Genomic DNA, 16,781 nt, shown 5'->3' on the forward strand with positions numbered 1-16,781 from the left:
TGCAAATATACTTTATTTCTGAATTAAAAAAAAAATTAATAAGCAATATTTCAACTAATATTATTATTTAATATTATTCGTTTTATAATAATACAAAGCACATTTCAAGCTTCTTAGTAATAAAAAACGAAAATGCAAAATGAATTTATTTTAGGTACAATTACAAATATACTTTATTTCTGAATTTTAAATTGTGATCGGTGTGACAATCTTATTATTTAATATTATTCGTTTAACAATAATACAAAGCACATTTCAAGCTTCTAATAGTCAATTTACACTGAGGCCGGTAAGCAAAAAGCCTTAGCTTAAGGCGAAAGACGTTAAAAAACCGATAAAAAAAGGCCTATATTTTGTCAGATTGAAAATTGCTCATTAAAACATCTATATAAATTTTACACAAAGATTGTATTTAAATGTTTATTACGGATCCATCATGTTTTTCCGACAACTAGTTGGTTGCAAAGTTGAATAAATGAGGGATTGACGGTTTTCAAGGCATTTTTCAAATATTTACTGTCCTTTTTCTGTGGTGGTACATCGATTTTTAATCAATTCTAAGCCAGGGCTGCCACCTTTTGTCATAAAATCGCCGTTAATGATACGGGATAGCCTTAAAGCCTTTATATTCGAAACTAACTGTCAAATTTTTTGTATGGTAAAGGCCTACTTAGTGACTCTACACCGGCTTTTTCGATACGGCATCATACCGGTCTCAGTGTAAAAAGACTATAAGTAATAAAATAAAACAATTCAGACTCTTGACTGTTTCAGTGAAATCCAAGTGTTTTTGCGTGTAACAAATAATTACCGCTGGTCACACTTTTCTAGAGGTGGAAGTTTTTGATTTTTATTGTGAATCGATTCAATCATATTTTTAATCACAAACTGATTTATTGAGAAAAATTTCATTGATTAAAATTTTTAATTTATTACAAATTTCATACAAATAAATTAAATGTAAGATTACATTTTACATTTGTGCGAGTTTTAAATTGATTTACACAAAAAGAATTTATATCGATTTTATCGATTAAAAATCGAATCGAGTCACAGCTCTAGTGTGACATTTATGTGTGTGTGTGTGTGTTGTGTCGTATGTGAGAAAGTGACGAATTAGTTTTCATCAAATGGAAAATAATTTAGTTTGAAAGCACGTATAAATTTCAATAGGAGAGCAAAAAAAAAACAAAAAAACAACAAACACTTGCAAATCTATAACAATAATTTAAGGAAAAGCATAACTAGCGCTAAACAACAACAACAAAAAACAATCAAAGATGGCCGAAGGCGGTAGTAAACGCATCAACGTGGTAGTTAAAACGCCAAAGGACAAGAAAACTGTTGAAGTCGATGAAGATTCTGGAATAAAAGATGTGAGTACAAATGTACAAAATGCGACTGTGTGTGTGTATGTTTGTGGGTGAGCGGGTGGGGGTAATTACAGTGTGTCTTTAATAAAACATAATTATTTGCGGCTAACACTGACAAATGGGGTGGACACACTTGTATGTCTGTCTGTGTGCATGGTGGTGTGTGTGTGTGTGTTGTAAACCACGTATGTTGATGTATGCGTACAAATTGAAGGTACAGTGCATATACGCACAGTGAAGCAAATAAGTATGTGCACACTCATTCATTTATAAAGACAAAAACATGACAAAATTTTATTATTTTTTTTATTTAGTGACAGCTAAGCAAAAATGATTAAATTAAAAAAAATAATAAAAGTTAAATAAAACATTTTAATGTTAAATTTAAACTAAAAAGATAAAAAAAATAAAACTAGTTAAAAATGTAAAAGCTTAAAAGTCTGCTTAAATAACAATACCAAGTATTGAGCGGCTTAATATTTTCGTAAAGTTATATAATGCAATTTAATTGCATATTTTTAAGCATACAATGTTTATGATGTGCAAATATTTGTTTGCGGCACTGTATTTGCTTTGCGCTGAAAAGGATGGCAAAGTGCAAATATATGCGTGTGTGTGTGTGTGAGTGAGTTTGCATGTTACCAACGTAGTGGCAACGCTGTGCGTTATTACACTTTTGTATTGTTATTGTTGCTGCTTGCAGTTTTATATATATGAATGACACAACAATTTTTTTTGTTACTGTTTATTAAGCAAACTGAAATATTTTTGAGCTGAGTTAATAATTTTGTGCTGCACAGTATTTACTTTGCGCTTAAAAGGATGACAAAGTGCGAATAGGTGGCAGCACTGTTTATTAGCTCTTACTTTTGTTATTGTTATTGTTCGTTCTGCGTGCAGTTTAAAATTTGAATGGCACAACAATTTAATAAGGCAATATTATTAGTTTGAAGTGTTTAAATACAATACTATTAAATATAAGTATAAATGCATGTATGTTTGTGTGTGTTTTTACCCATGTGGCAACACTGTTTATTAAATCTCACTTTTGTTATTGTTCGTTCTGCTTGCAGTTTAAAATTTTGGTGGCACAAAAATTCGAATCGGAACCGGAACAATTGGTTTTGATATTTGCGGGTAAAATTATGAAAGACACGGACACACTGAAAATGCATAACATCAAGGATAATCTAACGGTGCATTTGGTCATAAAAGCGCCCACCCGCAACAATGAGACTCCGGCCCGGGCTCCGGCGGATGTACGCCAGACGCCGTTTGGCTTGAATCAATTTGGCGGCTTGGCGGGAATGGAGGCATTGGGCGCTGGCTCAAATACATTTATGGATTTGCAGGCGCGCATGCAAAATGAACTATTAAATAATGGCGATATGTTGAGATCCTTGATGGATAATCCTCTAGTGCAACAGATGATGAATAATCCGGAGACGATGCGACAATTGATTACATCGAATCCACAGATGCAGGATTTAATGCAACGTAATCCGGAGATATCGCATATGCTGAACAATCCGGATTTGTTACGGCAGACCATGGAGTTGGCCCGGAATCCGTCCATGTTGCAGGAATTGATGCGTTCCCATGATCGTGCCATGTCCAATTTGGAATCGGTTCCGGGTGGTTATAGCGCCTTGCAGCGCATTTATCGTGATATACAGGAGCCGATGATGAATGCGGCCACGGAGTCATTTGGCCGGAATCCCTTTGCCGGACTGGTAGAGGGAGGAGGTGGTGCAAATAATGGTACGGCCGGAGTGAATCCACAGCAGGGACAGGAGAATCGCAATCCATTGCCAAATCCCTGGGGTGGTACGGGTAATCGCACTGGTTCCGGTTCGGGTTCGGGTTCCGGTTCGCTGTCACAGTCCAACAATCGGGGCGGAGATCAGCCACCAAATAACGTACTCAATACGCCGGCAATGCGCAGTTTACTGCAACAAATGGCCGACAATCCGGCTTTAATGCAGAATCTGCTGAATGCGCCGTATACGCGCTCTATGATGGAGTCCATGTCACAGGATCCGGATATGGCGTCACGGCTCCTGAGCTCCAGTCCGTTGCTATCAAATAATCCGCAATTGCAGGTAAGCCTTATTGATATATCGATAGATATTAAGTATTAAAACCGTAATCGTAACCTTTAGCCGGTATTAACCGATTGAAAATTCTAACCGAAACAACACTTTTTTTTACTATACCCAAACCGAAAAACCGAATTTATTCAAACCGAAATAACCGAATCAAATCGACAATTGCAGGATCAGGTGCGACAGATGATGCCCCAGTTTATGAATCAAATGCAGAATCCGGATGTGATGAATATGTTGACCAATCCGGAGGCGATCAATGCCATCCTACAGATCCAACAGGGTATGGAACAGCTGCGCAGTGCTGCACCAAATCTGGTGGGAACATTAGGTATACCGCCACCACCACCCGGCATTAATCCGACGGCGACTGGCGGCGATTCAGCCGGATCCGGTGATGGTGGCATTCATGTGAATAGCGCTAACAACTCGTCACCAGCGACGGCCCAAAATGCGGTGAATGCGGGAGGAGTGGGAGTGGGAGGAGGAGCTGCACCCAATTTGGCGCCTGGCGGTGGTCCGAATGCGCAGCTATTCAATGATTTCATGATGCGCATGCTCAACGGCATGTCCAACAATGCGGACTCAACGCAGCCGCCCGAGGTGCGCTATCAGTCGCAGCTGGAGCAACTGGCCAACATGGGATTTGCCAATCGTGAGGCCAATTTGCAGGGTATGTAAACAGAAAATTTAACTCAAACTGTGTTATCCGATATACATATACATATCGATAACATTTACATGATGGCATTAGCATGAGAGGTAGATAGAGGTAGGTAGGCAAATATTCTGCTTTCTTTTGGTGACACTCGTTCACCGCACGCCAGTGTTGCCAACATTGTAAAGGCAATCAGCTGAAGCGTAGTGAAATTCTGTACAAGGTGGTGTATTCACTTCAGTGATGCCATCTACTTTTCAGCAAAATAGGACAAAACGACCAAAGAAATCAGGAAAACAGGTTAAAAAAAAACAAATAAAAAATAGGACAAAAATTTTTTTAAAATAAATGAAATAGTTTGGAGACATCCATTATTATTTTTTCCTTGGTCTTTTCTCTTAAATCCACACCAGAATAAAATCTTTTTTGGATCGAAGAACACAGTCTAAAAAAGTCAGATTTTCGGATAAAGGATGTTTGAGATTTTTCCCGGCTGGAGGAGTTAAAAAAAGGATAAATCTATCCGAAAAAGGCCAAATTGGCATCACTTTTGGGCAGTTGGAATTTCACCTTAAGAGCGTTTACTCTCTGGCAGCCAAGGTGAATTTATGTAAATTCAACTTGCTCTCTTGCAGCTTCACCTTGTTAATGCCACCTCGAATTTACTCAACACCTGTGCATATTTACATGTTATCCATAACTGATTTAAACTTATTCCCTCTCTCTCTCTCTCTTTCTGCAGCGCTGATTGCCACATTTGGAGACATCAATGCAGCCGTTGAGCGTTTGCTGTCGCTGAATCAGTTATCTCTGAGTTAACACTGTTAAGGCCACGAAAAACGCCTCTCATCGTAACACGCCAAACAACAAAACCAACGCAAATAATGTCTATATATATATGTATATATATATTATATGTATATATATATATATGTGTGTGTGTATATGTATATGTAAACAAAAATATTAACTGCTGAAACGCAATGTTCACCTGATTCGATGCACCCCCCACCCCCCTCTGCTCTTTGCTATTTAAACTCCAACACCAACACACAAAGACAAACACACACAGAGAATCAGCAAAGTAAACACACACACACACAAATTTCAAAAACAAAGAAGAGCAACAAACAGCAGAAAAAGAAAATAGTCGATCGATCAACGCTTATTTATCGATAACAACAAATAACTCAAAATTGTTGACAACTGTTTTTTTTTTTGTGTGTACGCTGCAAGAGCGAGAAAGCAATAGAAACCACTGGCACACACACACACACAAGCACACGCGCACTCGGGCAGTCAATGCATAATATTTTTTTCTTATATATATTTTTTTAAAATAAATTTTTGTGCTACATTTGAAAAATTAACATACATATATTATAATAATGATAATATATATTATATTTTTTTTTTACATCTTGCTAGTTTTTGTAAATGTTATGTGCTATTAAAAAAAAAATACAAAATAAAACACTGTGCAACTGTCTGTGTGTGTGTGTTGTGTTGTGTGCCTGTATTTGTGTAAAGAATAACGATAATTGGGTAACGAAGAAAATAGTTGAATATTTTTTTTTTTTAATTGTGGCGCGATGCGAATGAAAATGAAAAAATGGATGCTAAAAATATATAACAAAAATTTTTCTTTATTTTTTTTTAAAACAAAACAAAATCAAATGTGTGCATATATATGTATGTATATAACAATATGTATACGTATGTATATATTTACTATATATATATATATATCAAATATTCCATGGTGTTACACAACAAGAAGAAGCAGAAGAACAACAAAAGACGTAACTATTTGAAAATTCCTTAGTACCAAAAAAAAAAGTATAATATATATATATAAAAAAAATACCAGAAACAAGCAAACAAAAAAAAACTAAAAATAAAATCCTTTTATGTGTTAAATTAAACTACTATTTGTGGGCGGTGGACGGTTGAAGGGGGCGGGGCAGTGGGAGGGGCAGCATACGTTTTTTTTTAAGTGGGTAGGGGCGGGGGAAATAATAAACACATGTGGACACACTGACAGAAACGAAAGCAAAACAAAACAAAAGAAAAAGAAGGTTATTATTGGTTAGGCATATAACGGAAAACTACATTTACTTATTTCTGTATGAAACACAAACAAAATAAAAAAAAAAACTATTATTTTAATAAATAATTGTAAATGGTCAAAATGTTTTAAAAAGAAAATCCCAAAACAACTATCGATTATAATGATAATTTGTTAAAAATGATATCAAATAAAACTAGTAACCATAAAATTAAAACCAATTCCAAAAATAGTTTCTCTATAAATGGGGGTATTCCTAAAATAGCATAAATCAATAATTATTATGAAATGTTTTTCTTTCTTTTAAATAAACAAATGTAAAAAAATAATTATTGAATTTTCATGTTTTATTTCCAAATAAAGTTGAAAATAAGTGCTGTAATATGGTTTCTAAATATAAAAAAGCAAGTTGTATTATTATTTCATAATTGTTTTACTGCACTATTTTTTTTGATTGAGAAACCCAAGTTTTTTAGACCCCGTACTTAAAAAAAGTACTGTGGTCTATTAAAATTGTTTTGAGGAATATGTGCGAAACAGGCAGGAGGGGTGGCAGACCCTTTAAAGTATATATATTCTTGATCAGCATCAATAGCCGGTTCGATATAACAATGGCTGTCTGTCTGTCCGTCTGTAGATCTTAGATCTTAGTGACTATAAGAGCTAGAGACACCAAACTGGGTATGTAGGTTCTTCTTTATAAGAACAATTTAAAAGCTAGTAACACCAAACTTGGTATGAAGATTCCTCTATATTGCAGACAGATCAAGTTTGTTTCTTTTTTCGATCGGACCACTATATCATATAGCACCCATTAGAACAATCGGTCGAAGATCAAGTTTTAGTATGAAAAACTTTTTTGTTTTATGAGATATCATAACTAAACTTATAGAAAATGCATTTAAGTTAGTCTTATACATTCTTACCGAAGTTGGTTGAAATCGGACTACTGCATCATATAGCGCCCACAGGAATAATCGGTCGAAAATCAAGTTTTAGTATGAAAAACTTTTTTGGTATATAAGATATCTCAACCAAACTGATACAATATGCATTTAACTTAGTTTTATATATCCTGACCAAAGTTGGTTCAAATCGGAGCCCTATATCATATAGCTGTCATTGGACTGATCGGGCGAAAATCAACTTTAGTATGAAAATCTTTTATGTTTTATGAGACATCGTAACCAATCTGATAGAATATGCATTTAATTTTAATTTTTTTTTTTTTAATATTTTCTATTCTTAGTTTTTGCCATAGTAAGTACGGGGTCTCCGAAAGTCGAGTATGCTCGACTGTAGCACCGGCCCACTAGTTTTAAATCAATTTAATTTTGAACAATTTTTAAATCTATTTTATATTCATTATAGCACAAGAAGTTGATTAAAAGATAAAAAAATAAAAAGATGAAACTCCTATGGGGAGGACCCTTAGCATCGAACCCAAGACTTAGAGAAAAATAATTTTTTTGCAAAATTAATTAATTTTGAATGCAGAATGAATTAAGAGGCCAAACCATGATGAAAATGATATTCCATTCCAAAATCGGTTCAGTTTTGTCATAGCTATGAGAGTTCGATGTTGGTCAGACTAGGATCTAGCAACTTTACAAGTCAAAATTTTTGTTCAATTTCACATGATTTTTTTCAAGAAAATGAAATGTCTCAGAATCAAGTTTAAAGTGTTGTTTTATACTAATTAATACTAATTAATATATAAGGAGTTGATTAAAAGTGAAAACTTGCGATTTAAAATTTTCAATTTTCAAAATATCAAAGGGGGGACCCTTAGCATCGAACCCAAGATTTAGAGGAAAATAATTTATTTTACAAATTTAATTAAATTTGAAAGCAGAATGAATTTTGAGGCCAAACCATGATGAAAATGACATTCCCTATGAAAATCGGTTCAGTTTTGACAAAGTTATGAGAGTTCGAAGTTGGTCAGACTTAGGATCCATCCACCTTACAAGTCAATATTTTTGTTCAATTTCACATGATTTTTTACAGGAAAATGAAATGTCTCAGAATCAAGATAAAAGTGTTGTTTTATACTAATTTCGATATAAGGAGTTGATTAAAAGTGAAAACTTGCGATTTAAAATTTTCAATTTTCAAAATATCAAAGGGGGGACCCTTAGCATCGAACCCAAGATTTAGAGGAAAATAATTTATTTTACAAATTTAATTAAATTTGAAAGCAGAATGAATTTTGAGGCCAAACCATGATGAAAATGACATTCCCTATGAAAATCGGTTCAGTTTTGACAAAGTTATGAGAGTTCGAAGTTGGTCAGACTTAGGATCCATCCACCTTACAAGTCAATATTTTTGTTCAATTTCACATGATTTTTAACAGGAAAATGAAATGTCTCAGAATCAAGATAAAATTGTTGTTTTATACTAATTTCGATATAAGGAGCTGATTAAAAGTGAAAACTTGAGATTTAAAATTTTGAATTTTCAAAATATCAAAGGGGGGACCCTTAGCCTCGAACCCAAGATTTAGAGGGCGATCATTTTTTTTTACAAAATTAATTAAATTTGAATGCAGAATGAATTTAAAGGCCAAACCAAAATCAAAATGACATTCCGCTTTAATATCGGTTCAGATTAGACAAAGTTATGGAAGTTTGAAGTTGGTCGAACCTTCGACCTAGCAACTTTTCGGTTTCGGTACTCAACATGAAACGGATAGTTTCGGTTAAAGGTTCCGTTAATGGTTCCGGTTTTATTTCCTGTTCTTATAACGATCGAAATCTGAATACGAAATGCAATGTTTTCATTTTAAACAGTTTTAAGGTCCCTGCTAATTTGCGCAAGAGGGTGAGCGAGATAGACTGATATATACAAGTATATGGATTAGAGCTAGAGGGAAATAGTCGAGATCGCAATGATTTTTGTATTAAAAATAAGAAATATTTTTAAATATATTTTTTTTTGTTAAGTAAAATTTAATTTTTTGAATTTCGTTTAAATAAATGACTTGGATGAAAACATATTTTTTTTCAGTTTAAAAATGATGAAAATTAAAGCTATAATATAAATTTATGCAAATAAATATTTTAAAGGGGAAAAAAGAAAATTATATAGATTAGAGAAAAAACAAAGTAATCAAATCTTGTAAAATGATGAAATTTGAGTTATTATCATACATTAAAGAACCAGTATTAAGAAAAAAATTTAAATGATGAAAATTAAAGCTATAATATCAATTTCAAGATAGTTTATATATAATAGAGAAAGAAAAAAGTAGTCGTCTAAACTTTAAAAATTCTTAGAATGATGAAAATTGGAGATAAAAAACAAAGTACTCTAGTCTAAATATTAAAAATTTTGAAGATGATATAAATTGGAGTTATAATATAAATTTAATGAAAACGAGGAAAATATTTTTAAAATAAGTTTTGAGTCAATTTTGAACATTTATTGTTTTGATTTTTGCTTACAGCTATTGACATGGTGTACACCGATAAACAGATACAGAGATATGTATAACATAATGTATATATATAGTTGCAGTTGGAGTATTAGAAAAACATACAAATATATAGTATAGTCAGTTTTGGGGTTTTTTCAAAGCTCTTCAAAGAAAGCAACTCGCGCCTTTGTCGAGCCCGATTTCAATTTCTTTAAAGTCGAATATTTATTTTCGCCGGCTTTAATTTGTGCCTCACTCAAAATATCGAGATTACTTTGATTCTCCTCGATTTTATGCGGTGCAATTTCTGTGCGTAATGTTTGAAGTTGATTTTGAACAAGTTTCTTCGATTTTCGCAAATATTCCAAATGACTGCGTTCCATTTCATTGGTGATTTGTTCCATTTCATTATCGGTCAAAATAAATTCCTTGGGTTCAAAGTCATCGGATATGCCGCTGGAATTATCGCCGATGACAATATTATAATGTGATGATGATGATAATGATGTTGTGGTTGTCAGATCAGCTCCGCCAGCGGTTTCCATATCATTTGTGGAGCTACTTGTGGTTAAAGATGGCGTACTTATTGCCGCCATATTTGAAACTTGATTCACATTCGCCTGGGACACTGTGGAAGAGGTCAAGAGACTGTCTGTAGACGATTTGCGGCCACTGTTGAGGAAATTCAATAATCTAGCGGTTGCTTCTCTTTCCGCCATTTTGGCACAGATCAGTTCCTTTTTTAGCTTTTCCGTTTCCGCTTCTCGTTTATCGTTCTCTACGGTTAATTGAAGTACATAGAAATCCGCATCTCGTATCTTCTTCTCCAGATCGTGTTTTTCCCGCTCCACCTTCATCTGACGCTCTCGAAGACGATCCATCTCCGTCTTGAAGTGATTCGCCTTGCACTCGGTCAGCTGCATCTGCTCCTCGTTCACCCGACTCTTCTCAAAGTACAGCTCCTTCGTCTCCTCCGACCGACGCTACAAAATAATACAATCTCATATTTCAAAACAACAATTAACAATTTTATGTATTTAATAATTAATTTGTATAATGAATTGATAATCTATAAGTATAAAACTCTTTGTCCTGACTCACTCACTCACTGACTTATCATTGTAGAGTCCAAACCATAAGACCCAGGAGCCTTGAAATTTAACACAACATAGCTGAGACACATTGATTGTACATTAAGACGGCGTTTTGAGAAATTCAAATTGGGGTCAAAGTTCACACTTTGTGAAAATTGCCTAGTATGAAAAACTTGGTTAGTTTAAGAGATATCTCAACCAAACTCACAGATTGTGTCTTTCATAGCATATGTTAAGTCCTGAACAAATGTGGTTTAAATCGGATGACTATATCATATAGCTGTCATAGGAACAATCGGGTTTAAATTAACTTTTATTATGAAAAACTATTTTGTTTCTAAGATATCTCAACCAAACTAACAGATTGTGCCTTTTTTATCATATGTTACACGCCGAATACATTTGATTAAAATTGGATTACTATATCACATAGCTGCCATAGAAACAATCGGGATCGAAAAAATCTTTGAGTGTCCGAATAATAGGGTTGTCCGAATTATTAAAATTTTTTGTGTTGAAGAAGTTAATTAAAGAAATTAAATAAAAGAATTGCTTCTCTTTTCACACTTCAATTCAGCGAGCGAAGCGAGCAGTAGTAATAGCCCTCTAGTAATATTTAAATTACAAAAAAAATAATATATTGAATCGATTGAGCTACAAATTAATTTAAATTCAAAATATGTTACTCAAATGAGTATTGATATTGAATATGTTTATAAATGAAAGGATTTCATTTAAATATATTTACTCTAACTTCTACAATTGAAATTAAAATATTAGATGCTTGCTTGATGCCATTTCGTAGTCTTGTATTCTTAGTGTTGTTTAAGGAATTCTAATGTTGAATTCACCCTTGGTTTTTCAATGATTATTGATATATAATATATATATATATATATATAGATTTGGATTTACCAGTGCATCGCTTGCCATTCGCATCTCATCCTGCAGATGCTCGAGACGTTTCTCCAGCTCGTAACGCTCATGTTCCGCCTTCTCACGCAGTTTCTTTTCCCTGATGAATTTCTTTCGCTCAATCTGACGTCGTTGCTTCTCCTCCTTTGCCTGTGCCTTCATCTGCTGTATTTCCATGGTGTCCGGTTTGCGACGCCTCATATAGAGATCGTGGTTGCCCTTGCACAGATCTAGAATCTGTCAAATGGATCAAACAATGAAAATTATAATGATAATGATCATATCAAAATTATATGAATATAATAATAAATAATATATTCATAATGATGAAATGTATGGCTTAAAAGCTTAAAAGTATAATAATAATCATAATGATAATACTAATGCCAATGCCTACAATACAGATAATGAAAATATTTAAATAAAACAATGTTAATGCAAAAAAATTGATAAGTTATTTTAGTGTAAGTGCCAACTTTCAACTTTAAAGTTTATAAGTACTGAAAAGTAATGCCAATGATAATGATAATACTAATGAAAATGTTACGTATAAAATAAAGCTATGTCCATACAAAAAGTGTTATGGAGTAATGATAATGTTAATTCAAAGTAAGTAATGTTAAGTAATGACACTGTTAATGCTATTATTTTGTAATTATAGTGTTAATGCCAACTTTAAAGTTTAAACGTAATGCCAATGATAATGATAATAATAAAAAATTGAAAGCTTAAAAGTTAAGTAACAATGAAATTTTCTGTTTTCATTACCATTTTATTAATGTGCAAATCCTGCGAATAGAATATAAAATTGGACACTTTGGCATCCACTAAACGTATCGTGAATTTCTTATCATCGAAACTGACGTGACGAATCTCGTTCCATTGGAACGTTGTCTTTGGGGTTAGCTTGTCCCGCTCATCATAGATATTTAGACCCACGGCTGTCACTCCCAGCCACAATTTGGTTTTGTTCTTATTCTGTAACATTCAAAAAATAATCAGGGACATTAAATAATGATTAATTTGATTAATAATCATTCACTTATACTCGTAGTATTTTTAAAATAACATAAAATATATCAATGTTCTTCTTTAAGAGCAATCTAAGAAATTTCTCCATGATTTTTCAAATCAATTTGATTTTTATTAATTTACTCACGTAATAATGATTAATTTTGAGTTATAGACTTGAACAATAATCATTATTTTTAAGAAAAAAAAAAAACACATATAATAAAAATTATTCTTTAATTTTTTTTTTTCTGAAAAATAATGCTTATTTGTTGACTTGTTTAATATAACTTAAAATTAATCTTTATTTCCTAAGTATATCAGTAAAAATTAGAAATAATGATTACGTGAAAATTTTTAACATATAATACAACTTATAATGATTACAGTTCCTAAAAAAAAATTTAATGCTCGAAATCTTATTTTTTTTTTCTAATTTTATTGAATTTTTGTACTCACTGTAATAGGAAAATAGTTAACACCATACATGTCCAGATCTTGTGCGATTTTCAAATATTCCATTTCCACCTCATCACGCGTCATGGGCTCATGATCCATGTACCTTAAAATTGATTTTAAAACGATATGAATTTTTATAAATTTAGTATTTAATTCATTTTTGTGCTAGGTCGCAAGATTAATTGTGAAACAAAAATCAATTAGGCGTTTAAGTGAATTCCGAAAATTGCTAGTAGTATACACATTCAGTAGATCTAACTCACCAGGTTTTGATGCGTTCCTCCCACATCTCGGGCGTCATTTGGTACTGATCTGTGACCCCCTTCGGGAGTAATTCGCCCCCCGCCAACATGCCGTCCTTGTAGCTCTCATAGTCATATGGCCCGTATTGTACATGCACCGCATAGGAGGCGAGCAGAACCGACGCCTCTGGCCGGCAATATATGTCCATGGAGAGAATGCTCTGTTTGACCTGCAGAAAGAACAGATGCTGTGTGATCTCCTGGATCAGCTCCTCGCTCACGTTCTCCGGAAAGAATTTCGCATAGAAACTGAATATATAAATGTTGTTGTTGCTGTTGTTGTTGTGCAGCTCCACTCGCTGATCTTTGACCTTTTTGTCCATTTTGAGCCAGGTGACATGATTCCGGGTATCCACATATTGTAGGCCAAAATACCAGGATTCCCGTAAACCAATTGTGCGACAAACCTAGGGATGTCGAAATTTACATTGATATATTGATAGATATTAATTTTGTGATGATAAAAATTTTTGGACGATATTTTTTCAGGCGATAATATCAATATCAATAGTAAAATTGGAAAAATAAGTGGAAACCAGAGTATTAAATCGAATAGAATATTGGTTTTATTTAGGGTATGGGTTATGTTAGAATTTTAGTTTTCGTTTATCGGTTACGGAATATCTTTATATAAAGGTATCGTAAAGGTAATCGGATTTTGTTAGTTTCGGTTTTGAAATACGGATAAGATTTCGGTTCAAAAAAAAAGTGGCAGAGATATTATAAAAAAGTTAATATATGAATAAAAATTCTTTGATTTAAAAATTATCTATTTAATAAGATCAATATTCAAATTTAAAATCAAAATCAATTTGAAAAACGATGATTACCTCTTAAAAACAAAATTGAATTTAATGCTTGATCGAACCAAAAGTAACTGTTATACATGAATCGTTTACTAATCGGTTGTTTTGGTTTCAGTTTTATAAAAATGTGTAGTTTTAGTTACGGTTACCAGTTTGAATCGGTTAATATCGTTTAGACATTTTTAAAAAATATATACAACAACCCTAGACAAACCAGATCAAATAGTTCCTGTCCAGTGGAGCGCGGTTCCAGCTCAAATTCCAGTTCCGAGTCAAAGGTGCTCACGCGAACCGGCAGCGATCGGTTCTTTTTGGAACCGAAGGGGCTCATCATCTAATTGTTCATATATATATAGCTGAGCATATGTACATATATATCTATATATATATATATCTATCTATATATACTATATTATTATTATTAGGAATTATGTATTGTATTGTGTTTTGTTGCTGCCTTTTTTAGTTGTTTATATGTTGCACTTGTCAAACATTCTGCACTGGGCTCTTACACAAAATGCATTTAACATTTTATCTTTGATTTATTTTATTAATACTGCACTGGCACTTTTCAATTCATTTAATTAATGTTTAACACTAATATATTACAGAATTTTGCGTTGTCAAAAATAAATTGCGAGCGCATAAATAGCAACAACAAAGAATGAGTGAGTGTGTCTCCCTAAAATATGTGGAGACACTGTCAGTGTGAATCAGTGCTGCCCACTTTTGACAAGCAACAAAAAAACGCTATATTCAGCGGGAAGATCTTAATAAATAGTAATTTTCACACAACAGAAATTGAAAGAAAAAGTTAAAGCATAATCAAAAAGTAAATGTTTATTTTTAAGCTCTTAATGTGTAAAAGCTACGTTGTTACTGAAAGCATCATAATTTTTGTACAGTAAACTTATAATATAAAATTACAACAATTAACTTAATTATAGTGAACTGGCTGCTTACTCTTTTGCTTTGCCTCGATTTTATTTATAATTTTTATTTGTTTCAAAATGGCACCAACTTTACTTAAATTGTTTATTGTGCGCGTAATATAAACTTTAAAAAAGTCAAATTTGACGGGAATAATGCTGCTGTCGCAACACTGCTGTCAATGCGTATCACTGCGAATGTGGGGGGAGAGAGAGCACGCTGTCCAAAGAGCGAATCATATGCATTTGTTTTTGTTGCTGTCAAAATTAGGAAACAACAACAAAGGCAATGCATATGCAAGCGCACAGTGGTATGCAGTCAGTGTTTGGTTGCATTTATTTTTAAGCTGTCAAATTAATGAAATACATTTTTGTGAAATTCTTAAAATACTTTATTAACAGTATTTCTAACTTATGCATGGCTTAATTGTACATAACTTATTTAATTGCTATAACTATGTATATTGAAGAACTTGTATCAGTTAAGCACACGTGCGCATAAATCTATAAATTATGAAAAAAAAAATATATATAAAAGCTTAAAGAGCAGCTAAATGTATTGATAACTTAAATATGTAACAATTTGTTTTGTAGTCTATTTAGGTGTTTTCAAAATGTATGTGAAATATTTTAGAGGCCTATTATTAAAAAAAAAAAAAAAACAACATTGATTGCGACTCTATCAAAGTATAAACAATTGAGAGCAATTCCATCTGAGATTTCCAATGAATTATTGGCACTAACAACTATCTATTGCGTTAATGTTATTTATTTACGGCCGTAATGCATTGGTATTGTTTTTATTCTTCTTTTGATTTAGTGTATGGTACTTTGCTTTTTTTTTTTAATGAGATTTTGTGTTTTTTTTTATAATTTATGTTAAATCTATGTATCACGCACGATCATAGCATTAAAACGTACATACAGAAAATCCAAAAGAGCACAAATTGGTCTTATAAAAAATCAATGATTGTTTCGCTTGACACGTTCAACATGCAAGTCATATAGCATTTTGTTTTTTTCATAGTAATATGGATTTTGATCAGCATTCAATTCGGGATTATACTCATATACTCCGCCTATGATTTCGGCTGATCCACTTCCATTTCCATTTCCTGCGGCAGTGATTGTGGGTATTAAATAGTTGTTGTTATCATTGATTAAATTGGGTAAACTGCAATTGCTGCTGTTGCTGCTACTGTTACCATCATCGAAATTCAAATGCAAATTATTAATGCGCTTTGACAATGGCGTTGAATCACATGGCAGATCATCTTCACGGCTGCGTTTTCTATTCAAAAATAAAAAAATCAATCATTTTTAGTCTTATTATACCAACTGGATTTAAGCACTAAAACAATTAACTGCAGGTCACTGTTAACCCATTGTATGCATGTATGTATGTGTGATTTGCTATTTATGTACACACAAGTCGCAGTAATGGTTTATCAGGCCGATCTGAGATATATAATTAACTTACCTTGTTCTCAAAAATCCAGCCATTTCGATGTCATACCCCTTGGTTCTTTGACTTTTTCTATTTACTCGTTAATATTAGGAATTTCGAGCAGAATGACGATGGTGTTTGTTTGTGTGTGTGTGGTATCGGTAGAGCTGCCAACTTGTTTTTTAATGGTCAG

At 33.0% G+C, this 16,781-nt stretch overlaps 3 protein-coding genes across 3 annotated transcripts; 1 reads left to right on the forward strand and 2 right to left on the reverse strand.

The window, feature by feature from the left end:
- Positions 1-1,042: 1,042 nt before the first annotated feature.
- Positions 1,043-5,086, forward strand: LOC117783584 (ubiquilin-1). The gene is made up of 4 exons (XM_034621038.1): positions 1,043-1,376; positions 2,447-3,475; positions 3,650-4,151; positions 4,879-5,086. Exons 1-4 carry the CDS (start codon positions 1,281-1,283, stop codon positions 4,953-4,955), a joined length of 1,704 nt encoding a protein of 567 aa, XP_034476929.1. The 5' UTR covers positions 1,043-1,280; the 3' UTR covers positions 4,956-5,086.
- A 4,519-nt stretch (positions 5,087-9,605) lies between these two features.
- On the reverse strand, positions 9,606-14,637 carry LOC117790471 (moesin/ezrin/radixin homolog 2). The gene is made up of 6 exons (XM_034629929.1): positions 14,427-14,637; positions 13,368-13,813; positions 13,105-13,207; positions 12,403-12,612; positions 11,635-11,871; positions 9,606-10,608 (listed from the first exon to the last, which is right to left on the reverse strand). The coding sequence occupies exons 1-6, from the start codon at positions 14,544-14,546 to the stop codon at positions 9,781-9,783; spliced, it is 1,944 nt and encodes a 647-aa protein (XP_034485820.1). The 5' UTR covers positions 14,547-14,637; the 3' UTR covers positions 9,606-9,780.
- Positions 14,638-15,947: 1,310 nt separating this feature from the next.
- On the reverse strand, positions 15,948-16,745 carry LOC117779636. The gene is made up of 2 exons (XM_034615905.1): positions 16,622-16,745; positions 15,948-16,432 (listed from the first exon to the last, which is right to left on the reverse strand). Exons 1-2 carry the CDS (start codon positions 16,642-16,644, stop codon positions 16,105-16,107), a joined length of 351 nt encoding a protein of 116 aa, XP_034471796.1. The 5' UTR covers positions 16,645-16,745; the 3' UTR covers positions 15,948-16,104.
- Positions 16,746-16,781: the final 36 nt, after the last annotated feature.

This window comes from Drosophila innubila, chromosome X (assembly GCF_004354385.1).
Source record: "Drosophila innubila isolate TH190305 chromosome X, UK_Dinn_1.0, whole genome shotgun sequence".
NCBI classification, from domain to species: Eukaryota; Metazoa; Arthropoda; class Insecta; order Diptera; family Drosophilidae; genus Drosophila; species Drosophila innubila.